Source organism: Bufo bufo, chromosome 11, assembly GCF_905171765.1.
Source record: "Bufo bufo chromosome 11, aBufBuf1.1, whole genome shotgun sequence".
Classification (NCBI taxonomy): domain Eukaryota; kingdom Metazoa; phylum Chordata; class Amphibia; order Anura; family Bufonidae; genus Bufo; species Bufo bufo.
In genome coordinates, this window is record NC_053399.1 from 71,127,282 (window position 1) to 71,154,074 (window position 26,793).

A 26,793-nucleotide genomic window follows, 5' to 3' on the forward strand; every position below is an offset into this window, starting at 1 on the left:
ATTAACAGGCCCAATAACCACTGTATTATGAATCCTCTGGTGACCCTGACTGACCATGTCTCTAATCTGACGCAGAGGGTGCAGGAGTTAGGGGAAAAACTCAGTTCTTTTGAGTTAGGGCAAGGTTCTTCCACTCCTCAGGCCTCCAGTCCGCATTTTGAGCCCCAGATTAAGCTCCCAGAACCCTTTTCTGGAGACCGGAAGAAGTTTTTCTCTTTTAAGGAGAGTTGCAAACTTTACTTCCGTTTGCGCCCCGTGTCCTCTGGCCCCGAGAGTCAACTCGTGGGCATTATCATTTCCCGATTACAGGGTGATCCCCAGGACTGGGCGTTCTCTTTACCTGCTGGCGCCAGTTGTTTATATTCTGTGGAGGGGTTCTTTCAGGCCCTGGGTACCCTCTATGATGAACCAGACAGGGCTCTAGTAGCCGAGACGGCTCTAAAGACACTGGTTCAGGGCAATTTACCAGCGAAGGATTATTGCACCCAATTCAGAAGGTGGTGTGTCCCCTCAGGATGGAACGAACCAGCCCTGAAGAGTCAGTTCAGGTCAGGTCAGTCTGATAAATTAAAGGATCTTCTGGTCAGTTATCAACTTCCAGAGATCTTAGAGGAGATGATGACCCTTGTTGTCCGACTTGACCGACGGGTTAGAGAGAGACGACAGGAACAACCGTTCTCTTCCCAGATGGTGGTCCAGCCAGAGGCCTATCCCAGAGACAATGCTGAGGTCTCCACCGAGGAACCCATGCAGGTTGGCATGACCCGAGGGAATCTTCGCCGCAGACGTGGAGAATGCTTTTACTGTGGAGATCCTGACCATTGGATCAACCAGTGTCCTAAGAAGGTCATCTCTATCAAGTCTCCTAAGGCAAGGCAACCTAAAGACCAGGTACACCCTGAATTTTCTAAATGTAAGCTTTCGTTACCCATTACGATTTCTCTGGGAGTAGATAAATGGCCGGGTAAGGCCTTTATTGATTCTGGCTCAGCGGCTAGCTTTATTGACTCTGAGTATGCTGTAAGATTGGGTATTCCTATGTTTGCCTTACCAACTCCTATCCATGTCATGGCTATTGATGCTACTCCTCTTATTGGTGGTACGGTGAGCTTATGTACCTCAGAGATTTCTCTAACCGTGGGTGTGTGCCACTCAGAGAGATGTTCGCTTCTAGTCCTGGAGAACCTACCTGCTGAGGTGGTACTAGGGTTGCCTTGGCTCCGACTACATAACCCCACTATAGATTGGTCCAATGGAGAGTTGGTGAGATGGGGGCCTAAGTGTGACTCGTGCTTGTCCGTGGTACAGGCTGGGGTCTCAGTAAAGTCTGATACTTTACCCTCTATTGTTAGAGAATATTCTGATGTATTCTCATCACCCACCCCGGAGGTTCTACCCCCCCCCCCCATAGACCTTATGATTGTACCAAAGAGCTAGTAGAGGGGGCCAAGTTTCCTAAAGGACGAATTTATAATCTTTCTATGCCCGAACGCAAGGCCATGGAAGATTATATTAAGGAGAGCCTTGGTAAAGGGCATATTAGACCTTCTGTCTCTCCTATGGGGGCGGGGTTTTTCTTCGTTAAGAAAAAAGATGGTGGTCTTAGGCCATGTATCGATTACCGGGGATTAAATAAAATCACTGTCCAGAATAGATACTCCCTCCCATTGATTCCGGATTTATTTAACCAGGTTCTGGGGGCAACCTGGTTTTCCAAAATTGACCTGAAAGGGGCATACAATCTAATCCGAATCAAGGAGGGAGACGAATGGAAGACGGCGTTCAATACTCCGGTAGGACACTTTGAATATCAGGTGATGCCTTTTGGACTCAGCAATGCCCCAGCTGTGTTCCAAAACTTCATGAATGACATTCTTAGGTAAATTTGTTATTGTCCATCTTGACGACATTTTGATATTCTCTCCGGACTTCGAATCCCATGTGTCTCATGTTAAACAAGTATTAGAGGTGTTGAGGGAGAATCGGCTATCCGCTAAACAAGAGAAATGTGTCTTTGGTGTACAGGAGATTCTGTTTCTAGGTCATGTTCTGACTCCTCACGCCTTCAAGATGGATCCTGGTAAGGTACTAGCAATTAAGGAATGGGTAAGACCTTCATCCTTAAAGGCCTTACAACGGTTCTTAGGTTTCGCCAATTACTATCGTAAATTTATTATGAATTTTTCTGTAATTGCTAAACCGTTGACCGACCTTACTAAGAAAGGGGCGGATTTGGAGAATTGGTCTACTGAGGCCATTTCTTCATTTGAAAAATTAAAAAGGCATTCATTAGCGCTCCCATTCTGATCCAGCCTGATCAGGAGAAACCTTTTATTGTGGAGGTGGATGCGTCCAAGGACGGCGCAGGAGCAGTCCTTTCACAAGGTCCTGCTAGCCTCACTAATCTGAGACCATGTGCCTTCTTCTCCAGGAAATTGTCTTCTACGGAGAGAAACTACGACATAGTGAATAGGGAGCTGCTGGCCATTAAATGGGCATTTGAGGAGTGGAGACATTTTCTGGAGGGGGCAAGGCATTGTGTAACTGTTGTCACTGACCATAAAAACCTTATGTTTCTCGAGTCTGCTAAGAGGTTGAATCCCCGTCAAGCCAGATGGGCTTTGTTTTTTACTCGTTTTGATTTCTCCATCACGTTCAGGCCGGGAAGTAAAAATGTGAAGGCGGACGCATTATCTCGGAGCTTCCAGGCTTTTCAACCTACTGAGGTACCACCTGAATCCATCCTACCAGCAAAAATCTTCTTAGCAGCTCTTACCCAGGATATCTCGGCTCGCATTAGGTCTGAACAACATCTGGCACCGGTATCCACCCCAACAGATAAGTTGTTTGTTCCCGTACAATTTTCTCTCCAGCTGTTGGGTGAGTGTCACGATTCTGCCTTTTGTGGACATCTGGGTGTTGAGGGCACTAAGGATCTGGTTTCTAGAACTTATTTGTGGCCCACTCTAACTAGGGATGTCAAGTCCTACGTGTCAGCCTGTGAGGTTTGTGCCAGGTCCAAGACACCTAGGACTCGCCCTGCTGGTAACCTACGACCCCTACCCATTCCCAGTAGACCCTGGTCCCATATCTCGATGGACTTTATAACTGACCTACCGCCGGCAGAGGGTAAGACTGTAGTTTGGGTAGTGGTCGATAGGTTTAGCAAGATGGTCCATTTCATTCCCCTGCCTAAACTCCTGAATGCCAAAACCCTGGCGTCTATTTTTGTGAAAGAAATTGTTCGATTGCATGGTATCCCGGAAAATATTGTTTCTGACAGGGGTGTGCAGTTTGTGTCCAAATTCTGGAGGGCCTTCTGTCAAAAATGTAAAATTTCATTGTCTTTTTCCTCTGCCTACCATCCTGAGAGTAATGGGCAGACTGAACGCCTTAATCAGTCTGTCGAACAATTCTTGAGGTCGTATGTTGCTGATGACCAGCAATTATGGGTGAAATTTCTTCCATTGGCTGAATTTGCTTTGAATAACCGTGTCAATTCTTTTGCTGGGGTTTCACCTTTCTTTTGTAACCATGGTTTCCATCCCAGTTTTCATTCTGGGTCATCCGTCTCCTCCTCTAACCCTGAGGCGGATAGGCTCTCCTCTGAACTGTGCACAGTTTGGGCCCGGGTTCAATCTAACTTAGAAAAGGCTCAAAGTTCTCAGAAACTCAAGGCCGATAGGAGACGTTCAAGGGGGGTGAATTTTCAGGTTGGGGATAAGGTATGGTTGTCCTCCAAGAATCTCTCTCTTAAGATAGATTCTAAAAAGTTTGCTCCTCGTTTTATTGGACCATATAAGATCACGGAGGTGATTAACCCGGTATCTTTTAGGTTGGAGCTGCCCGAGTCATTCCACATTCATAATGTGTTCCATAAGTCTCTACTTAAAAAATATTTTGAACCGGTAGTACCATCAAAAGCCTCGCCTCCGCCGGTTCTTGTTAATGATGCGGTCGAGTATGTGGTGTCTAAAATAGTGGATGTCATTAAGGTGCGTAATTCCTTGCAGTACCTGATTCACTGGAAGGGGTATGGACCTGAAGAGAGATCTTGGGTACCTGCCAGGGAGGTTCATGCTCCTAGACTTGTTTGAAAATTTCATTTAGAACACCCTGAAAAGACATCGCCTGAAGTCTTGGGTCCGGTGGCCCCTCGTAAAAGGGGGGGTACTGTAACGGGGTTCCGAGGGTGCACTCGGTCCCCCATTGCCCGCAGAACTGTTGCTTAGCTTTAGGAATGAGGATCTGTGTTTGACCTCATTCCCAGGGTGGCTTTAATAGCTGGGTGGCTCCCTGCTCCTAGTCTGCCTTGAGCGCCGAGCTGATCACTCGGTGCTCGACTGGTTGGTCTGTCGGTCATGTGACGCTGGCCACGTCACATGACCCTCACTCCCCACTATAAATACAGGCAGCCTGCTGGCCACAGGTTGCCTGTTAATTTAGGTTCCACCTGTGATTTGGTCTTTCCTGGCGTACTTACCTCCTGCTGAATTCCTGACGATCCTCTGCCTACTCCTTGTGTACTTTGCTGCTCTCCTGGCATTTGACCCCGGCCTCCTCCTGACGATCCTCTGCTACTTCACGTCTCTCCTGGTATTTATGACCCCGGCTTCTCCTGACAATTCTCTGCTTGCTCCATTTGTACTTTGTAGCTTTCCTGGTATTGACTCGGTCCGTTCACGTCCTGTTTGTCTGTCATCCCTGCACTTGTTCCAAGTTAGGGATTGCCGTCCAGTTGTCCCCTGTCTATAGGACTCGCGAGGCAAGTAGGCAGGGCCAGGGGTAAGGGTGGAGCGCAGTGGTCACTTCCCTCCCCCCTGTGTGTGTACGCGACCGTTACAGTCATATTCAGTTTTTTGACATATAGCCCCCCTTTTTTCAGCACTGACAAAAAGATTCCTTGATTCCTTTTTCCACCATTAACCAATATTGATTTATCCCATTATCAATTCCCCCATCAAGTAACTACCGATTCCCCTACCTACTAAAGCCTTTTGGGGGGGGGGGGGGGGTTTGTTCAACTTTTATTATAAATCTAAACACCTTTCCTGGATCTCCCAGACATCCACTCTAATATATGAACACCATGGACATGGTGGAACGCACACATCCACTTCCTCCGCCACACACAGCTAATTAAAAGGGGGGTTGCGTTCCAGAGTGGAACGCATCGCACCCGTATTCATAGACCATCCAGCCGGCTTGTTTTCAAACGACATCCTTCAGCAACCGGAAGTTAATGGCGGTACGTTCCACAGTGGAACGCATCAGAAACATCGACCACTCGTCATGATAATTATACACTGTATGGGAGATAGCTACATGTGGGGATGCCCTCCAAGTTGGAGCGCATCCGCCACAACCCCCCCCCCCCCCCCCCTCTATTTCTTTCTTCTGTTTTCTTCTTTTCTTTTTTCTGATATATATATATATATATATATATATATATTATATATATATAAAATATATATGTGAATATGCGAACATATAAGACAGAGAGTTGTACAAGGCCACATATCGAATAAATATAACTAAAATATTATATTATGAAAATATTATATTCAGTAGTTTGTGTATTCAAGTGATTCATTCAAACCAAATGGTGTTAAGGTGTTGAGGCGAAAAATCCAGTACATCTCCTTACGGCATAAGGATTGATAGGATTTCATGTCTTTTTCTAATAGTGTAACTGTTAGGCCTGATTGATCTCCCTCATAGAACATCGCAAAGTGCCTAGACACACTATGAGTTGTTACCTTCCTCACAATATTATACCATTGTATAAAAACAATCGTAAAACCTCCAAAAAAAACTTCAGGGAATTTCAAGTGTAACATGAGATGCAAATGCTGCAATATGATAACAAATGGGACAAAACAAGTAATCATCCCCTCCAGCAATGAAATTTTTAATATTAAACATAGGTTATATTGTGGGACAACTAACGTCATCTACCTCCTACGCTGTCCCTGTAACCTCCTCTATGTAGGACGCACCATCCAATCTGCACGTGAGAGGATGAATGAACATCGGTCCAAGGCCTCTTTCACACGACCGTTTTTTTCCGTTTTGCGGGCCGTTTTTTGCGTTCCGTATACGGAACCATTCATTTCAATGGTTCCGCAAAAAAAACGGAATGTACTCCATATGCATTCCGTTTCCGTATTTCCGTTCCGTTGAAAGATAGAACATGTCCTATATTTGGCCGCAAATCAAGTTCCGTGGCTCCATTAAAGTCTATGGGTCCGAAAAAAAAACGGAATGCATACGGAAATGCATCCGTATGTCTTCCGTATCCGTTCCATTTTTTGCGGAACCGTCTATTGAAAATGTTATGCCCAGCCCAATTTTTTCTATGAAATTACTGTATAATGTATATGCCATACGGAAAAACAGAATGGAAAAACGGAACGTTAACACAACGGAAACAAAAAACGGAACAACGGATCCGTTTAAAACGGACCGCAAAACACTGAAAAAGCCATACGGTCGTGTGAAAGAGGCCCAATATTGTGAGGAAGGTAACAACTCATACAGGGAGTGCAGAATTATTAGGCAAGTTGTATTTTTGAGGATTAATTTTATTATTGAACAACAACCATGTTCTCAATGAACCCAAAAAACTCATTAATATCAAAGCTGAATATTTTTGGAAGTAGTTTTTAGTTTGTTTTTAGTTTTAGCTATTTTAGGGGGATATCTGTGTGTGCAGGTGACTATTACTGTGCATAATTATTAGGCAACTTAACAAAAAACAAATATATACCCATTTCAATTATTTATTTTTACCAGTGAAACCAATATAACATCTCAACATTCACAAATATACATTTCTGACATTCAAAAACAAAACAAAAACAAATCAGTGACCAATATAGCCACCTTTCTTTGCAAGGACACTCAAAAGCCTGCCATCCATGGATTCTGTCAGTGTTTTGATCTGTTCACCATCAACATTGCATGCAGCAGCAACCACAGCCTCCCAGACACTGTTCAGAGAGGTGTACTGTTTTCCCTCCTTGTAAATCTCACATTTGATGATGGACCACAGGTTCTCAATGGGGTTCAGATCAGGTGAACAAGGAGGCCATGTCATTAGATTTTCTACTTTTATACCCTTTCTTGCCAGCCACGTTGTGGAGTACTTGGACGCGTGTGATGGAGCATTGTCCTGCATGAAAATCATGTTTTTCTTGAAGGATGCAGACTTCTTCCTGTACCACTGCTTGAAGAAGGTGTCTTCCAGAAACTGGCAGTAGGACTGGGAGTTGAGCTTGACTCCATCCTCAACCCGAAAAGGCCCCACAAGCTCATCTTTGATGATACCAGCCCAAACCAGTACTCCACCTCCACCTTGCTGGCGTCTGAGTCGGACTGGAGCTCTCTGCCCTTTATCAATCCAGCCACGGGCCCATCCATCTGGCCCATCAAGACTCACTCTCATTTCATTAGTCCATAAAACCTTAGAAAAATCAGTCTTGAGATATTTCTTGGCCCAGTCTTGACCTTTCAGCTTGTGTGTCTTGTTCAGTGGTGGTCGTCTTTCAGCCTTTCTTACCTTGGCCATGTCTCTGAGTATTGCACACCTTGTGCTTTTGGGCACTCCAGTGATGTTGCAGCTCTGAAATATGGCCAAACTGGTGGCAAGTGGCATCTTGGCAGCTGCACGCTCGACTTTTCTCAGTTCATGGGCAGTTATTTTGCGCCTTGGTTTTTCCACACGCTTCTTGCGACCCTGTTGACTATTTTGAATGAATTGCTTGATTGTTCGATGATCACGCTTCAGAAGCTTTGCAATTTTAAGAGTGCTGCATCCCTCTGCAAGATATCTCACTATTTTTGACTTTTCTGAGCCTGTCAAGTCCTTCTTTTGACCCATTTTGCCAAAGGAAAGGAAGTTGCCTAATAATTATGCACACCTAATATAGGGTGTTGATGTCATTAGACCACACCCCTTCTCATTACAGAGATGCACATCACCTAATATGCTTAATTGGTAGTAGGCTTTCGAGCCTATACAGCTTGGAGTAAGACTACATGCATAAAGAGGATGATGTGGTCAAAATACTCATTTGCCTAATAATTCTGCACTCCCTGTAGTGTGTCTAGGCACTTTGCGATGTTCCATGAGGGAGATCCATCAGGCCTAACAGTTACACTATTAGAAAAAGACATGAAATCCTATCAATCCTTATGCCGTAAGGAGATGTACTGGATTTTTCGCCTCAACACCTTAACACCATTCGGTTTGAATGAATCACTTGAATACACAAAACTACTGAATATAATATTTTCATAATATAATAATATTTTAGTTCTATTTATTCGATATGTGGCCTTGTACAACTCTCTATGTCTTATATGTTCGTATATTCACATATATATATTTATAATGTGTTTTTATCTATATATTTATATATGTTGGTATTTATTTATATATATCGGTGCTTTTAATGAATATTGTCCATATACCCTCACCTCAAGAATTATTAGGAACACCTGTTCTATTTCTCATTAATGCAATTATCTAGTCAACCAATCACATGGCAGTTGCTTCAATGCATTTAGGGGTGTGGTCCTGGTCAAGACAATGTCCTGAACTCCAAACTGAATGTCAGAATGGGAAAGAAAGGTGATTTAAGCAATTTTGAGCGTGGCATGGTTGTTGGTGCCAGACGGGCCGGTCTGAGTATTTCACAATCTGCTCAGTTACTGGGATTTTCACGCACAACCATTTCTAGGGTTTACAAAGAATGGTGTGAAAAGGGAAAAACATCCAGTATGCGGCAGTCCTGTGGGCAAAAATGCCTTGTGGATGCTAGAGGTCAGAGGAGAATGGGCCGACTGATTCAAGCTGATAGAAGAGCAACGTTGACTGAAATAACCACTCGTTACAACCGAGGTATGCAGCAAAGCATTTGTGAAGCCACAACACGCACAACCTTGAGGCGGATGGGCTACAACAGCAGAAGACCCCACCGGGTACCACTCATTTCCATTACAAATAGGAAAAAGAGGCTACAATTTGCACGAGCTCACCAAAATTGGACTGTTGAAGACTGGAAAAATGTTGCCTGGTCTGATGAGTCTCGATTTCTGTTGAGACATTCAAATGGTAGAGTCCGAATCTGGCGTAAACGGAATGAGAACATGTATCCATCCTCTGATGGCTACTTCCAGCAGGATAATGCACCATGTCACAAAGCTCAAATCATTGCAAATTGGTTTCTTGAACATGACATTGAGTTCACTGTACTAAAATGGCCCCCACAGTCACCAGATCTCAACCCAATAGAGCATCTTTGGGATGTGGTGGAACGGGAGCTTCGTGCCCTGGATGTGCATCCCTCAAATCTCCATCAACTGCAAGATGCTATCCTATCAATATGGGCCAACATTTCTAAAGAATGCTATAGCACCTTGTTGAATCAATGCCACGTAGAATTAAGGCAGTTCTGAAGGCAAAAGGGGGTCCAACATCTTATTAGTATGGTGTTCCTAATAATTCTTTAGGTGAGTGTATATTATCACTATTGCTATTTTTGACATATAGCCCCCCTCCCACTGGTCATATTCATATTCAGTTTTTTGACATATAGCCCCCCTTTTTTCAGCACTGACAAAAGATTCCTTGATTGCTTTTTCCACCATTAACCAATATTGATTTATCCCATTATCAATTCCCCCATCAAGTAACTACCGATTCCCCTACCTACTAAAGCCTTTTTTTTTGGGGGGGGGGGGTTTGTTCAACTTTTATTATAAATCTAAACACCTTTCCTGGATCTCCCAGACATCCACTCTAATATATGAACACCATGGACATGGTGGAACGCACACATCCACTTCCTCCACCACACACAGCCAATTACAAGGGGGGTTGCGTTCCAGAATGGAACGCATCGCACCCGTATTCATAGACCATTTAGCCGGCTTGTTTTCAAACGACATCCTTCAGCAACCGGAAGTTAATGGCGGTGCGTTCCACAGTGGAACGCATCGGAAACATCGACCACTCGTCATGATAATTATACACTGTATGGGAGATAGCTACATGTGGGGAAGCCCTCCAAGTTGGAGCGCATCTGCCACACCCCCCCCTCTATTTCTTTCTTCTGTTTTCTTCTTTTCTTTTTTCTGATACACATTAGGTTCCGCCCCTTAGTGACACCCGGTGACCGGAAGTGAACGGCGGTGCGTTCCACAGTGGAACGCATCGCGATTAGTAGTTATTATTTCTCAATGACGTTTTTTGGGCAAAAAAACAACAGAACCAGATACCCATCCACTATATTTATAGGACAAAGGTCACAAAATAAACCCAAATAAACAAAAATATGATCCATTTAAATCCATTGAAACAGGAAGTAGGAGGGTCCCTACAGTCCTCACACTAAAATAACCAATTTTAAGGACTCCAGACTGGTCTTATCATTCGTTTATGCACTCCTGAAGGTAAAGTTCCAATTTAATTTAATTTTGGAGATATATACAGACATTACTTTAGAAGCTTGCTGGTTTATACACATTAGCTTAGAGATTGCCATTATAGTGGAATACTACAGGCTTCTTTGGACAAATATTCAGAGGCCCAGCATCTAATCGTGTAACAATAGATAGAGCATCTGTAATTGCATTTATTTTATTCTATATATAATTTTTTTAAATTCTTTTATGTTTTATATATATTTTATGTGCATTTTTTCTATATGTATTTCTTTATATATATTTTTTTATAATCTATTTGTGTTCGTGGTGTGTAACATATGTTTTCACATTTATGTATACATATACATCTATCTTCCATTAGTACTCCATCAGAATTATATTGCATTTATTTTATTGAATAAAGAGCATATGTGAAATAAGGAAGTGACTTGTTAAAAATAACTTTAATAAATAATCAAGTGGGTATAGGTATAAATATACCAACTGTGAAAGAACTACGTTGGCTGAGAACACTCAGTAAGGGAATAGTAGTCCCTTGGACAAAAAAACATACATAATGACACGGTAAACACGAAATATTCTTAAATAGGTACGGGAAAAATAATAAATAAATAATTAATTGTAGCCCGAAGGTGTACAGGGCTAGGAACAAAACACCAACTACCCCTAGAGGTCTGCTGTGCCCAGGGCGGCCCCCTAAAGGTGGAGGTTCCCTGTCCCCATACCTAGTGCTAACCGGTCCCTGGAAATCCCTAGCCATTCAGGCCCTCCTCCGAACGCAGGGCTTCAGAGTCGCCCTCGAACAGATACCATGCCCCAACAAACCCTATATCAAAATGTAGTCAACCCTACTCCTTTACCTATGTCAAATTCACTGCCAACACCTTCCTCCTCCTCCTCTTCTTCTTCTTTTTTAGCCAAAGGTGCGGCCTCTTACCAACTAAGGGACCGCAACAGGAACAACTAAGTGACAAGCTGCAGGTAATCAATCTATCTGACCATAATCTGACTCCTACTGAGATGACCCTTCTACAGAAGGGATTATTTTTTGTACCCATGACAAAACACGATACCTTCACCTGGATAAAAGATTTGAGTCTCTTTGGGAGAAAATTGAAGTGGCACAAGTTTTTCAAAAACTGTAATAGAAAAACATGTATGGACCTTGGGATCAATCCAGAAGCCTTTACCGATTTCCAAAATTTAATGGAACTCTGTGAGGAGGGCACAAGAATACCTGGTAAAGGCCCTTTCACAGAATTACGATCTCGGAGCACTAGGTTGCCACCTTTGGTCAACACCGAGCACATTGGAATGAGAAGGAACAGTCGTTTTTAGCTGCTCAATCTCAGAGGTCACTAAACGCAAAAAGATGTCAATCTGGGCCTGAATTTAAGGCATTACGAAATTTGGAAAAGAATAAAAATGTAATTATAAAAGTCGGACAAAGGTGGTAACCTGGTGCTACTGGATCATGAAAAATATCAAAAAATGTGTCTTACACTTTTGAATGACAAAAAAAGTTATAAAAAAATCCCGTCTGACCCAACAGAAGTCTTCCTTGCAGACCTAACCAGAATCCTGGTTCAGGGTCTACAACAGGGCCTTGTGAACAAAACTGAATTAGACTTTCTGCTCCCCAAAGCCCCTCAAACGGCTACGTTCTATTGCTTGCCAAAAATACATAAGGGGCTACAGCCCCTTAGGGGACGACCTATTGTCTCAGGTATCGATTCCCTAACGCACCATACCGGTATCTATCTTGATAAGGTACTTCGCGATTTTGTAATGACTACCATCCTACACTAGGGATTCAATGGATTTCCTTCGAAAAATCGAGACATTATCCATCAACCCTAATAGTATTTTGGCAAGCATAGACGTAGAGTCTCTCTACACATCTATTCCACATGACCGAGGTATAGAGGCTGTCTCTTAGTTTTTAAATACCAGGGGCACTCAGTTTAACCAGCATAATGACTTTGTCCTAAGGCTTCTTGATTACACCTTGACACATAATTTATTTCTGTTTAATGGTTCCTTTTACCACCAACTCAGGGGGACGGCAATGGGGAACTCGTGTGCCCCTACCTATGCCAATCTCCTCCTGGGTTGGTGGGAGGACCATTATGTCTTCCCAGATCAGTATCGTTGGTGGGGCGAGAACATTATCTTTTGGACTCGCTTCATCGACAATGTATTTCTGATCTGGGAGGGCAGTATACCTGCGTTTCATAAGTTTATAAATACCCTCAATCAAAATGACATCGGCCTGAGCTTTACTTATGAGACGCAGATGGAACAGATTACATTCCTTGATGTAGTAGTGACGAAGTTTGAGGGGACTTTGACCACCTCAATATTCCGTAAACCAACGCCAACTAACAGCATTCTGCACTGGGAGAGTCATCACCCCTTGGCTGTCAAGAGAGGTATCCCCAGGGGGCAGTACTTGCGGGTTCGCAGGAACTGCCCCTCAGGAAGTAATTTTTACTTTGAATCAAACAAGCTAAAAAACAGATTACTGCAGAGAGGCTACCCTTTGCCACTACTAAAAGAATCTTTTCATCATGCGGAATCAAGAAAAAAGGGAGGATCTACTACTACCTAGACAAAAAGAAACCCTGGGTGAGGGTCAGATTCGTCTGATTTCCACCTTTGACTCCAGTAACAAAGAAATAGTATCTATCCTGAAAAAACACTGGCCAGTACTCACAATGGACCCAGATTTAACGCAGGCAATCAGGGCATACCCCCAGGTGACCTACCGTAAAGGGAGAAGCCTACGGGACCGTCTGGTCCAGAGCCATTACGAGGGCCCCAAAAAAGAAGGCACCTGGTTGGACCGAAAGCCCCTGGGTGTCTTCAGGTGTGGATCCTGTAAAGCTTGTAGCTCCATTAACACCTGAAAAATAATTATGTTTCATCTAGTAATTTCCCTGTCCCTAATATGTATCTTCAGTCGGTGTCTAGTTTTTTATTTATCAATTAGGTATGTTAGCCCTCTTAACTGCTCTAATCGATGCGTAAAGCATCTTATTATATAGGTGATCCTACTATCTGATCCCCTCATCCTTATAAAACTCTGTGCGGTCTCCTTTCCAATGATTAGGAGATTACACTGATAATTATCAAATGTTTGCCTATAATTATTTATATCATTTATGTGTAAGAAAAACCTCCATAAGGTCCCTTTGCCCTTTCTTTTTTGACTTCTGTTGGAGGATAGGGAAACATTATTTCTTCCTATTAGCCGTTTCTTGATTGGTCCCTACCTTGAGGGGCCTATTAAAAGGGCTCCTGCAGCGCTTGTGGACATCGGTGGAGCATTTGCGTTCCATTGATGCGTTCCACCGGGCTCTGGTGACTGACGCGGCGTCACTTCCGGTTTCGTCATGCGCTCCATCTTGCGTTCCACGATCCCGGAAGTGACTCGCAATCACTTGCGTTCCAATGTGCGCTCCAAAGGCCCGAACTCGTTCCTGAGCGTCCGGAAGTTAGTACCATCTGGCGCGAGTCTTTAAATAGCTGACTCCTCTTCAGCAGGGGTCACCTTTGGACCCTTAAAGCCGGACCTCTGCTTGGACAAATCCCCATCTCTCCCGCCTGCAAGTTCTAACAGTGCCTTATTATTTTTCTTGTCTATGGGTCTGGATTAGTAATATAGATATATGGGAATGTTACACCTTCCTTTCTATTAACCACTGTAATGTTCTAGTGTGTGTAACTATGCTGTGTATTTCTGGCTGAGGGCCAGTTTTGAGTCCTGTGTGGGCATCTTGTGTGCGGCGTTTGATCTGCTTTGTTGGCTTGCCACTGACAGGCCACTTTGTAAGTTACACCTCTATTTACTCATTTCTAGGCACCACTGAGCGGAAGGAGGTTCATTTCCTTTTCTTAGGGACTAGCAGCGGAAAAAAGTATTGTGGTCTTAACATCTGGTCGCAAAGCTAAGTACCACAATTCATTGTACCCCCTGATGAACCTAATTAATATTAGGTGAAACGCGTCAGGGATTACTGGTGACCATCTTTTTGTTGGGAACTAACAGTGACCAACAGATTTTGATTACTAGAGAGTAACGGTGACACACATCCATACAAAGCACCTGTTATTCTTTAATTTGTCTATCCTGGAGCTTTTGTAACTAGGGATTTCCAGGGACCGGTTAGCACTAGGTACGGGGACAGGGAACCTCCACCTTTAGGGGGCCGCCCTGGGCACAGCAGACCTCTAGGGACTCTAGGGGTAGTTGGTGTTTTGTTCCTAGCCCTGTACACCTTCGGGCTACAATTAATTATTTTTCCCGTACCTATTTAAGAATATTTCGTGTTTACCGTGTCATTATGTATGTTTTTTTGTCCAAGGGACTACTACTCCCTTACTGAGTGTTCTCAGCCAACGTAGTTCTTTCACAGTTGGTATATTTATACCTATACCCATTTGATTATTTATTAAAGGTATTTTTAACAAGTCACTTCCTTATTTCACATATGCTCTTTATTCAAAAACTATTGTGACAATTTATCCTATTACAAAATCTCTAATGCTGATAGTAAGTTCATTTATTTTATTGACTCTTTATCCGTATGTATTATTAGTAAGCCCTATATTATATTATATATCATATTGTATACATACTTTTATTATTTATTATTTTTTATTATTTATTCTTTTACACCAATGAATGAATATAAATATTATATATATATATATATATATATATATATATATATATATACACACATAATTTTGTATATTTATGCTACTTTTTTTAGCTATTTATTCATTTAGCATTTTTGTTTTTCTCTGTTGTAACTAAACTCCTTTATTCCTCCTGAAGAAGAGGGCTTCAGACCCTCGAAACGCGTTGAGCCACGTATTATTAAAGTGATTGAGCAGAAGCCACTTGTGTAGGCTGCGTTCAGTTATTTATATTTCTACTTGCGACCCTGGCCGGGGGGGAAAGAAGTCCCAGGTGTCTTGAGTTTATCCTGGTGACTACCCGCCCTGTGAAGTGAGTGCATTTGATTTTACAATCTCCACTTTGTAACATCACCACTGGAGGGATTGTTGTGGTTGTTGTTTTCTTAAAAACTTTAAGCTCTTATGCCCGATTAGACCCAGGTGAAAGTCTCTTTTTTATACATACTAAAAATAACTAAAATAGAATTCTTATCACGAATAGTGACTAAGGGATTTGGCGCCTAGTATGTGTTTTCTCTTTCTTTAAACGTGTGCGAAGGGTTTCCCTTTCCTCTTCCTCTCCGCACCGCCTCTAATCTAGTTTTACACAATAACCGCTTTTTTCAAACCAAAAAAATGATGTTTTAGTGTCTCCATATTCTGAGCCATAGTTTTTTTACTTTTTGGTCGATTGTCTCAGGTAGGGACTCATTTTTTGCGGGATGAGGCGACTGTTAGATTGGTACTATTTTGGTGAGCAAACGCCTTTTTGTTCGCTTGCTGTTGTACTTTTTGTGATGTAAGGTGACAAAAAAAATTGTTTATTTAGCACAGTTTTTATTTTTTATAGTGTTCATCTGAGCAGTTAGGTCATGTGATATGTTTATAGAGCCGGTCGATACGGACGCGGCAATACCTAACATGTATACTCCCTTTCCCCCCCCCCCCTATTTTTTACCATTTTTTTTTTAACTTTATTTAGGGAAAATGATATTTTTGTTTATTTTTACTTGAAACTTTTAATTTTTGGGGGGGGAAACTTTATTTTTTCACATTTTTTTTCCACTTTATTTTTTGTCCCACTTTGGGACTTGAACTTTTGGGGGTATATTCCTTTACAATGCATTCCAATACTTCTGTATTGGAATGCATTAGCTGTATGAGTAATACTGTGTGTATTACTCATACAGCTTCCGGGGCCTGTGAGATCCAGGGGGGTGGATCTCACAGGCTCTTCACCGGAAGGCAGTGCAGATGCCTCAGGAAGGCATCGCGCTGCCTTCCATGCCATCGGGTCCTCCCCACAGCCCCATGGGGACCCGATGGCACTGCTACCGCCGCCGCCCGCACCATAACAAGCTGCTAACCTCAGGTCTGAATTGACCTGCGGTTTGCGGTGATCGCCGACACGGGGTGGGGGGGGGGGGGGGGGGGGGGGGGGAGGGTCACGGGACTCCCCTGCGCATTTAGCCGAGGTGCCTGCTCAATGATTTGAGCAGGCACCTTGTTCCAATCACCACCCGCCGGGTGGCGGTGATCGGAACAACACATGACGTACTGGTACGTCATGTGTCCGTAAGGGGTTAAGTAGTAGTAACTTTGGATGAGGACTTTAACCTTCTGTTTCATAGCTGTAAGAGTCTATTTACTTTTGTATCTGCAGCGAATATAAAAAGGCACTCTTACTGGTCAAAGGCAAGTCAGTGGAACTAGCAGATACAGTAGAAACTTCAGGCACTTCGTTCTTTGTGTTGGGAACACCGTCCTGTGTTAAAGGTGCTGAAAAATTCACTTGCATAATAAAGAGGTATGGCCCATCTTGCCATGTCTTCACTGCTGCATTTGGTACCTAAATCAAGAAAAGTGGAATCGGTCTAAAAACATTCCAGATAAAAGGGACAGTCATATCAACATATGCCAGAAAAGGAAAATGACACTGCATAGCTGATTGCATACACCTAAAGGAGACCACCATCTTAAATGTTTTTATCGGTAAATAATTCTGGAGCATCATTTGCCACAGCTCTGCAATGGATGTTCCTATGTAATTCCTCCTAAATATTTATGACTAAACCGATAACATAGTGTTACCTTACTCTTGTAAAAGGAGAGTCCCTACACAGTATAGCACAGTCAATGCAGTGTGGACAATGTCGGGGGTAGTGACACCTAGCGCTTTATTGTGAAATTTCTAAAAAGGAGTAACACAGAAATGGGATAAAAGAAATTTCTTTGAAAAGTTGCTCCAGAATTATTTCACAATAAACATGTTAAAACTTCATAGCATAACTTCAAGACAAAAAATTTATAGCAACATCACATGTGGGCTGAGGTATAACTCAGTCTTTTAGCATTAAAAACGCTATGTGCTGCTTTTGGAATAAAACTTTTGTATACCACCATCTTGAGACTTTTTTTCTTGTGTGGCAGCAACAGGAAGAATTGTCTCATCCTTTCACTTGGAGTATATACATTTATGGGTTCATAGTAACTGCCCAAATGGACCACAAAAAACAAGCAAACACTGGCTTGAAGTTCTGTCACTTCTTGGTCCAAGTGACAGATAAGCACAGCTTAGGGTGGGCTCAAATCACTTTTTGTCATACGTTTAACGTACACAAAAAATTATACATATTTTTTTACATTCATTAGTATGGGACTCAAACGGATATCAGCTCATCCATTTTCATTAGAATAATAAACTGAGATTAGCTTCTCCTAAAAGCTTGACCACAAAAGGTCTTCACACATACAAACACCTACACATCTCCTATTCTAAATCTATAAGCATTCATATGGAGTTGGCCACCCCCTTTGCAGCTTCCCCCTGAAAAGGCTTTCTAAAAGATTTTGGAATGCATCTGTGGAAATTTTGTCCTTTCATCCAAAAGGGAATTTGGGCCTTTCCCAAATTGTTCCCACAAAGTTGGAAGCATGTAATTGTCCAAAATGTCTTGTGAAGCTGAAGCATCATTACTTCCCTTCACTGAAACTCAGGGGCCTAGATCAATCCCTGAAAAACAACCCCATGGCATTACTCGTCATCCACCACACTTTACAATTTTGTGGAAGAGGGACAATGCAATGGGGATGTTTTTCAGGGATTGGCTTAGGCCAAATTTTGCATTGCAGTCAGCCAAGTAACATTCTCCAAACGCCAGACTGCCAGATAGAGAAGCTCCAGTCTAGCGGTGACATTCTATACCCCACTCGATCCGACACGTGGAATTGTGTTTGCTGATTTAAGGCTTGCCTACAGCACAGTTTTTGTGTTGATGTTAATGCCAGAGGAGGTTTGGAACTTTGCGGTTAATCAGCAGAGTAGTAAGCAGAGCATTGGCGACTTTTAGGCACTATGAGCCTCAGAACTCTGCAAATCACACTCAAACTTTGTGTGGCCTCTCCCTTCATGACTGGGTTGCTCTGGTGCCTAAATGTTTGCACTTTGCTCTAGTGGGGGACAGTTACTAAAACAGTTTTTTATGCCCGTCTTGGTTGTCTCCCCTGTGCTGATGTGGTATACGGCTAATTTCTGATGAGGAGTGCATGTTGGCGTAAAAAACAAAAATATTGTTGCACAGGCATTAAAATGGTTGTAAAAATGTCCTTTATGACTATTTACACCAGATTTAGACTTTAATAAATGATCCGCAGTGAGCTCTTTAAAACGACCCATTCTATTACAAATGTTTGTAAGGGTATGGCCAAATGGTCAGGTTTCTGCATGCAGTTTTCGAAGACAAAAGCAAGAATGGATCATAAAAGGAAAGAAAGTAAACAGGATAGATACAACTTTTTTTTTCCCCCTTAGGATACCATCATTTTCGTTTTTTTCTTCCCTGTCTTCCTGGAGCCTTCAGATATGCATATGGCACTTTTTGCGGGGCAAGTTTCTTTCTAATGCCATCATTTAATATGGCACACCATGTAGTGGGAAGAGGGAGATATATTCCAAATGGGGTGGAATTGGAAACAATGCATGTTCTCCACAGTTTTACGGGTTTTGTCCCTACAGCGTTCCCTTTGTGGCACAACTGACCTGTGCCTATTTTTATTTTTTTAAACAAAACTTTATTTTATTTCGATACAGTAACAAAATACATCATTGCTCAGTCATTACAGTACCTTGATGTCTTATTTAGATACATGAAAATAGACATAGCACAGAATAAAGCAAGTACAGTAAATAGAATGTAATGTAAATACCCCCCCCCCCCCCCCCCTTACCCCTGTCACCTGTAATTAGTCCCCTTCTCTCGTAACATCATGTTTGTTTTCCTTCATGGTAGAGATCCCCTAATTTGGCTTACTGTTTTGTACCCCATTGTCAGGATCTAATTTCCCCCAACGTACCCTTCATCTGTTCCTTTATAAACCATGTTGTTGATCTGTATGGATTTCTGAGCAGGCCTTTTGTAGTTTATACAAAAGATCTGATAAGGATAGAGGGGTATTGTTTGTCTGTCTCCGGAGATCAAACTGGTTTGAAAGGAATTCTTTATATAGGTCCCTTAGTCGCGATCTCAAAAAGGTCATGACCTGCAGGTAAGCCAAAAAATGGGTTGAAGTCAGTCCATATGTGGAGCAGACTTCTTGAAAAGAAAGGTATCTACCGCCTGAATAATGCAACAGGCCCCGTACTGTCCTAATTCCCTTATTCCGCCACTCTGCAAATTCTTTATTTTGCATTCCCTCTTTGAATTCAGGGTGAACCCAGATGGACATGTGTTTGGACAGTGAAAAGGATAGACCATAGTTCCTCCGAACTGCATTCCAGGTTGACACTGTCTCTTGTATAAGTAAACTCTTTTTCATTAGAGGAGGTAAACGCTGGAGTATTTTGTATGAAATAGAGCAGCTAAAGATCATGGCTGGGCAAAATGAAATTCTACCTCATAGTTAAAGTAATGACTAGACTGGGATATCCAATCTATACAGTGTCAGAGATTGCTTGCCAGATTACATTTCCGTATGTCAGGGAAATCAATCCCTCCTTCCTCTCTTGCAAGCTATAACTTTTGTAGTGATATTCTCAGGCGGCAACCTCTCCAAATGAAATATCTAAATGCTGTTTCTAGGTTACTGACGTCCGAGTGTTTGAGTAGCAACGGGATAATCTGCATGGGATACAACAATCTAGCAAAGCTAATCATCTTTAGTAGGTAACTGCTCCCCACGAGAGAGAGCGGAAGGTGTATCCAACTCTCCACATCATGAACTATCTTTTGAATCAATGGTGGGTAGTTGAGATTGTATATGGACTCTGGAGTCCTTCCCACATTAATTCCCAGATACTGTATATATGATTTAGCCACTTTTACTGGTAAATGTGGTTTATCTATGCTTATAGCGTCTTTTCCCAGCGTTGGGAACATCATTTTGCTTTTGCTTGCGTTTATCCGGACGCTTGTCCATATTGCTGCAAGTGTTATAAGAGAATAGGAAAATCTCTCCGTGGATTCTCATGAAAAATTAGAAGGTCATCTGCGATAAGGGCATGCTTTATCTCTCCCAATCCTACCCTTATCCCCTCAAAATCTTGCTTTTCACGAAGAAAGCGCACGAGAGGCTCTAATGCTAAATTAAATAATAATGGCGATAAGGGGCATACCTGCCGTGTCCTTTTCTGCACTGTGAAGGTCAGTGAAAGGAAACCTGGAATGTTTATTCGGGCCTGTGGGTTCAAATTAAGGGCCAAATAGGATTAAGGGGACCATTTAGGACCTATCTTGTCCAACACTTTTCCTATTCATCCCCAGCCTATATTATCAAACGCCTTTTCTGCGTCAATGGTTAGCATGGCTGAGGATGCTGTCAGTCTCATTTTGACCTCATCTAGCACTGCAAATACCCGCCTTATATTGGTAACCGCCGACCGTCCCTTTACAAAGCCCACTTGTGGAGAAGAGATTAGTGTCACGAATGGTGTTGCAGAAAGCTGGAACTTATAAATTAAACATCTGGCTTGATCCCAAACTAAGGAGCATATTGGGGAGCCCTATAAAACCCCTAAAGCTCTCCCTGACTGCTATGCCCATGCAAAGGTCTTTATGGTAGACAAGTGCATGCCCACGTACCTTATACTATATGACACCTGAAAACCCTATAATAGTGAGGGGACACGACCACCGGCTCCCTGCACTTAATACGGACGGAGTCAGGGTCACCTACAATCAAGCCAGCAAGGAAAAGCAAATAAAGGAAACAGACTTATCTGAGGAATCAGGAGAAGCAGCCTCCAGCAGTGAACATCCAGGAAGAAGTATAAATCGCAAAGTGAGGCAGTATGGGAGGGAATATGAAGGGAGACAATCAGTGCAAATAGGTGACAGCTGGGAGAAAGAAAGGAGATGACAAAGTGAAACCAAAACAAAGAAAGTCATGCAAGAGGTAGCGAAGAACGTCTAACAGACCTTCTCACAGAGCAGGCGGTGACAGTACCCCTCCCTATACGGGTGGACTCCGGACACTCAGAGCCCACCTTCTCAGGATGAGACCCATGGAAAGCCCTGATGAGACGAGTGGCCTTAATGTCCGCCACTGGGACCCACATCCTCTCCTCAGGACCATAACCCTCCCAATGAACGAGGTACTGAAGAGAACAGCGGATAATGCGAGAATCCACAATCTTAGAGACCTGAAATTCAAGATTACCATCAACAACAATCGGAGGAGGAGGCAAAGAGGAGGGTACAGTGGGTTGAACATAAGTTTTTAATAGGGACCTGTGAAAAACATTATGGATCTTCCAAGTCTGAGGAAGATCAAGACGGAAGGCAACGGGATTGATGACGGACAAGATCTTGTAAGGCCCAATAAACCTAGGACCCAACTTCCAGGAGGGAACCTTCAGTTTGATATTCTCTGTAGACAACCACACCAGATCCCCCACATTCAGGTCCGGACCAGGCACACGTCTCTTATCCGCCATACACTTAAATCTCTCACTCATCCTCTTCAGATTACCCTGAATCTTTTGCCAAATAAATGACAAAGACGAGGAAAATCTCTCCTCATCAGGTAAACCAGAAGACCCCTCTCCAGAGAATGTCCCAAACTGACTTATCAGAGGACTCCTGGCGACGGTTATTTAAAGCAAACTCAGCAAGGGACAAAAAAAGAACACCAATCCTCCTGATTCTCCGCCACAAAACAGCGCAGATATGTCTCCAGATTCTGATTGACGCGAGAACAGAAGGCCTTCCAGAATCTGGAAACAAATTGCGTGCCCCTATCAGAAACGATGTCTGAAGGAATGTCATGCAATTTAACAATGTGATCAACAAACGCTTGCGCCAGAGTCTTAGCATTGGGTAACCCAGGAAAGGGAATGAAATGCGCCATTTTGCTAAAACGGTCCACTACTACCAGAATCACAGTCTTCCCCGAGGAACGAGGCAGGTCCGTAATGAAGTCCATGGACAGATGCGTCCAAGGACGGGAAGGAATGGGTAATGAGAGGAGAGAACCCGATGGTCGTGAATGAGGGACCTTGGCACGAGCGCAGGCTGCCATAAAACCCTCAACCGTCTTACGAAGAGCCGGCCACCAGAATCTCCGAGCAATGAGATCCACTGTGGCTCTGCTCCCCGGGTACCCAGCAAGGACAGTATCGTGGTGCTCCTTAAAAACCTTGTGTCGTAAAGCGAGAGGCACAAACAACCTCCCAGGGGGACAAAGATCAGGAGCCTCTGCCTGAACCTCTGCCTCCAAATCAGGATAAAGAGCAGAGACGACCACCCCTTCAGCCAAAATGGGACTCGGATCTTCAAAGTTCCCCCCTCCCGGAAAACAACGTGACAGGGCATCCGCCTTCACATTTTTAACCCCAGGGCGGAACTTGAAAACAAAATTAAACTTAGAAAAGAACAAAGACCATCTGGCCTGCCTCGGGTTCAGACGCTTGGCCGATTCCAAGTAGGCAAGATTCTTATGGTCGGTAAACACGGTAATACGGTGTCTGGCTCCCTTTAACCAATGGCGCCATTCCTCAAAAGCTAATTTGATGGCCAACAACTCCCTATCTCCCACATCGTAATTTCTCTCTGCAGAGGAGAGTTTCCTTGAGAAAAAGGCACATGGTCGCCATTGGGCAGGAGAGGGACCCTGAGATAAGACCGCACCCACACCCACCTCAGAAGCATCCACCTCAACAATAAAAGGTAGAGAGACATCAGGTTTTACCAAAATGGGAGCGGAAGCAAAACGCTCTTTGATACTAGAAAAGGCTTTAAGCGCATCTACCGACCATGAAGAAAAATCTACTCCCTTTTTAGTCATATCAGTGAGTGGCTTAACAACAGAGGAATAATTCAAAATGAAATTTCTGTAATAATTGGCAAAACCCAAAAACCGCATCAGCGCCTTCTGATTCTCAGGAAGCTCCCAATCAAGCACAGCGCTGACCTTCTCAGGGTCCATGCGAAAACCAGAAGCGGAGAGAAGAAAACCAAGAAATTGAATCTCCGGAGCCGCAAACACACTTTTTTCCAGTTTAACGTACAATTTATTATCCCGCAGAATCAGCAAGACCTGACGTAGGTGGTCTCGATGAGTCTTGAAATCAGGAGAAAAAAAAAAATCAAAATATGTCATCCAGATACACCAGTGCAAATTTCCCCATTAAATGATGAAAAATGCTGTACACAAAATGTTCGAAGACGGCAGGAGCATTCATCAAACCAAAGGGCATAACCAAAATTCTCGAAATGACCCTCAGGGGTATTGAAGGCCGTCTTCCATTCGTCCCCTTCCCTGACTAGGTTGTATGCCCCTCTTAAATCCAACTTAGAAAAAACCTTAGAAACATAGAATGTGTCGGCAGATAAGAACCATTTGGCCCATCTAGTCTGCCCAATATACTAAATACTATTGATAGCCCCTGGCCCTATCTTATATGAAGGATGGCCTTATGCCTATCCCATGCATGCTTATACTCCTCCACTGTATTTGCAGCTACCACTTCTGCAGGAAGGCTATTCCATGCATCCACTACTCTCTCAGTAAAGTAATACTTCCTGATATTACTTTTAAACCTTTGCCCCTCTAATTTAAAACTATGTCCTCTTGTAGCAGTTTTTCTTCTTTTAAATATTCTCTCCTCTTTTACCTTGTTGATTCCCTTTATGTATTTAAAAGTTTCTATCATATCCCCTCTGTCTCGTCTTTCTTCCAAGCTATACATGTTAAGGTCCTTTAATCTTTCCTGGTAAGTTTTATCCTGCAATCCATGTACCAGTTTAGTAGCTCTTCTCTGAACTCTCTCCAAAGTATCAATATCCTTCTGGAGATATGGTCTCCAGTACTGAGCACAATACTCCAAATGAGGTCTCACTAGTGCTCTGTAGAGCGGCATGAGCACCTCCCTCTTTCTACTGGTAATTCCTCTCCCTATACACCCAAGCATTCTGCTAGCATTTCCTGCGGCTCTATGACATTGTCTGCCTACCTTTAAGTCTTCTGAAATAATGACCCCTAAATCCCTTTCCTCAGATACTGAGGTTAGGACTGCATCACTGATTTTATATTCTGCTCTTGGGTTTTTACGTCCCAGGTGCATTATCTTGCACTTATCAACATTAAATTTTAGTTGCCATATTTTTGACCATTCCTCTAGTTTTCCTAAGTCCTTTTCCATTTGGTGTATCCCTCCAGGAACATCAACCCTGTTACAAATCTTTGTGTCATCAGCAAAAAGACACACCTTACCATCGAGGCCTTCTGCAATTTCGCTGATAAAGATATTAAACAATATGGGTCCCAGAACAGATCCTTTAGGTACCCCACTGGTAACAAGACCTTGGTCTGAATATACTCCATTGACTACAACCCTCTGTTGCCTGTCCCTCAGCCACTGCCTAATCCATTCAACAATATGGGAGTCCAAGCCCAAAGACTGCACTTTATTGATAAGCTTTCTATGTGGGACAGTATCAAAAGCCTTACTAAAGTCTAGATAAGCGATGTCTACTGCACCTCCTCCATCTATTATTTTAGTCACCCAATCAAAAAAAATGTATAAGATTAGTTTGACATGATCTCCCTGAAGTAAACCCATGCTGTTTTTCATCTTTCAATCCATGGGATTTTAGATGTTCCACAATCCTCTCCTTAAGTATAGTTTCCATTAATTTCCCCACTATTGATGTCAGGCTTACTGGCCTATAGTTGCCCGATTCCTCCATACTACCTTTCTTGTGAATGGGCACAACATTTGCTAATTTCCAATCTTCTGGGACGACTCCTGTTGCTAGTGATTGGTTAAATAAATCTGTTAATGGTTTTGCTAGTTCACCGCTGAGCTCTTTTAATAGCTTTGGGTGTATCCCATCAGGCCCCTGTGACTTATTTGTATTAATTTTAGACAGCTGACTTAGAACCTCTTCCTCTGTAAAGACACATGCATCAAAAGATTCATTAGTCTTCTTTCCTAACTGAGGTCCTTCTCCTTCATTTTCCTTTGTAAAAACTGAACAGAAATATTCATTGAGGCAGTCAGCTAGTTCTTTATCTTCTTCCATATACCTTCCTTCTTTTGTTTTTAATTTGGTAACTCCTTGTTTTAGTTTCCTTTTTTCATTTATGTATCTGAAGAATGCCTTCTCGCCTTTTTCCCCTGACTGAGCTAATTTCTCTTCTGCCTGCGCTTTGGAAGCTCTTATAACTTGTTTGGCCTCTCTCTGCCTAATCTTATAAATATGTCTGTCATCCTAGTTTTTTTTTTTTTTTTTAATTCCTAAATGCTATCTTTTTGTTTTTAATGATTTTGGCCACTTCTGCTGAGTACCACAGTGGTCTCTTCCTTTTTTTGCTTTTACTGACAAGCCTAATGCAATTTTCTGTTGCCTTCAATAGTGCCACTTTTAAGTAGTCCCATTTCTCCTGGACTCCAATGAAACTGTTCCAGTCTGATAGGGACTTGTATACCACTAATCTAATTTTAGAAAAGTCTGTTTTTCTAAAATCTAAAACTTTTGTTTTTGTGTGGTGTGACTCAGTCACTGTACTTATAGTAAACCACACTGAATGGTGATCACTAGATCCCAAGCTTTCCCCTACAGTAATATCAGATACCAAATTCCCATTTGTGAATACTAAATCTAAAACAGCCTCCTTCTGGCTTGGCTCCTCCACTACTTGCTGTAAAGATAATCCCAGTAGGGAATTTAGAATATCTGTACTCCTGGCAGAACTAGCTATTTTGGTTTTCCAGTTTACATCAGGAACATTGAAGTCTCCCATAATGATAACTTCCCCCTTCAATGTCATTTTAGCTATTTCCTCAACTAGTAGATCATCAAATTCTTTGACTTGGCTAGGTGGTCTATATATCACACCTACACGAGTTACCTTATGATTATCAAGCTGCACGGTAACCCAAACTGACTCTAAATTGTTCTCGCTAACTTGTATCAAATTAGATTTTATGTTATCTTTCACATACAGGGCCACCCCTCCCCCTTCTTGCCTTCTCTGTCTTTCCTGTATAGAGAGAACCCTGGTATTGATATATCCCAGTCATTACTCCCCTTGAACCACGTCTCAGTTACAGCCACTACATCTATATTCTCAGATGCCATTATAGCCTCAAGTTCATTGATCTTATTCCCTAGACTGCGAGCATTTGTAGACAAGACTCTGAGCTTGTCATTTCTT

At 42.7% G+C, this 26,793-nt stretch overlaps 1 protein-coding gene across 2 annotated transcripts in view; it reads right to left on the bottom strand.

Moving 5' to 3' along the window:
- TMEM87A (transmembrane protein 87A) overlaps positions 1 to 26,793 on the bottom strand; it is a 276,779-nt gene that overhangs the window by 172,625 nt on the left and 77,361 nt on the right. For both annotated transcript variants that reach the window (XM_040412084.1, XM_040412083.1), the window contains exon 7: positions 16,825 to 16,987. In XM_040412084.1, coding sequence (XP_040268018.1) covers positions 16,825 to 16,987 — 163 coding nt within the window. The remainder of the gene's footprint in view (positions 1 to 16,824; positions 16,988 to 26,793) is intronic.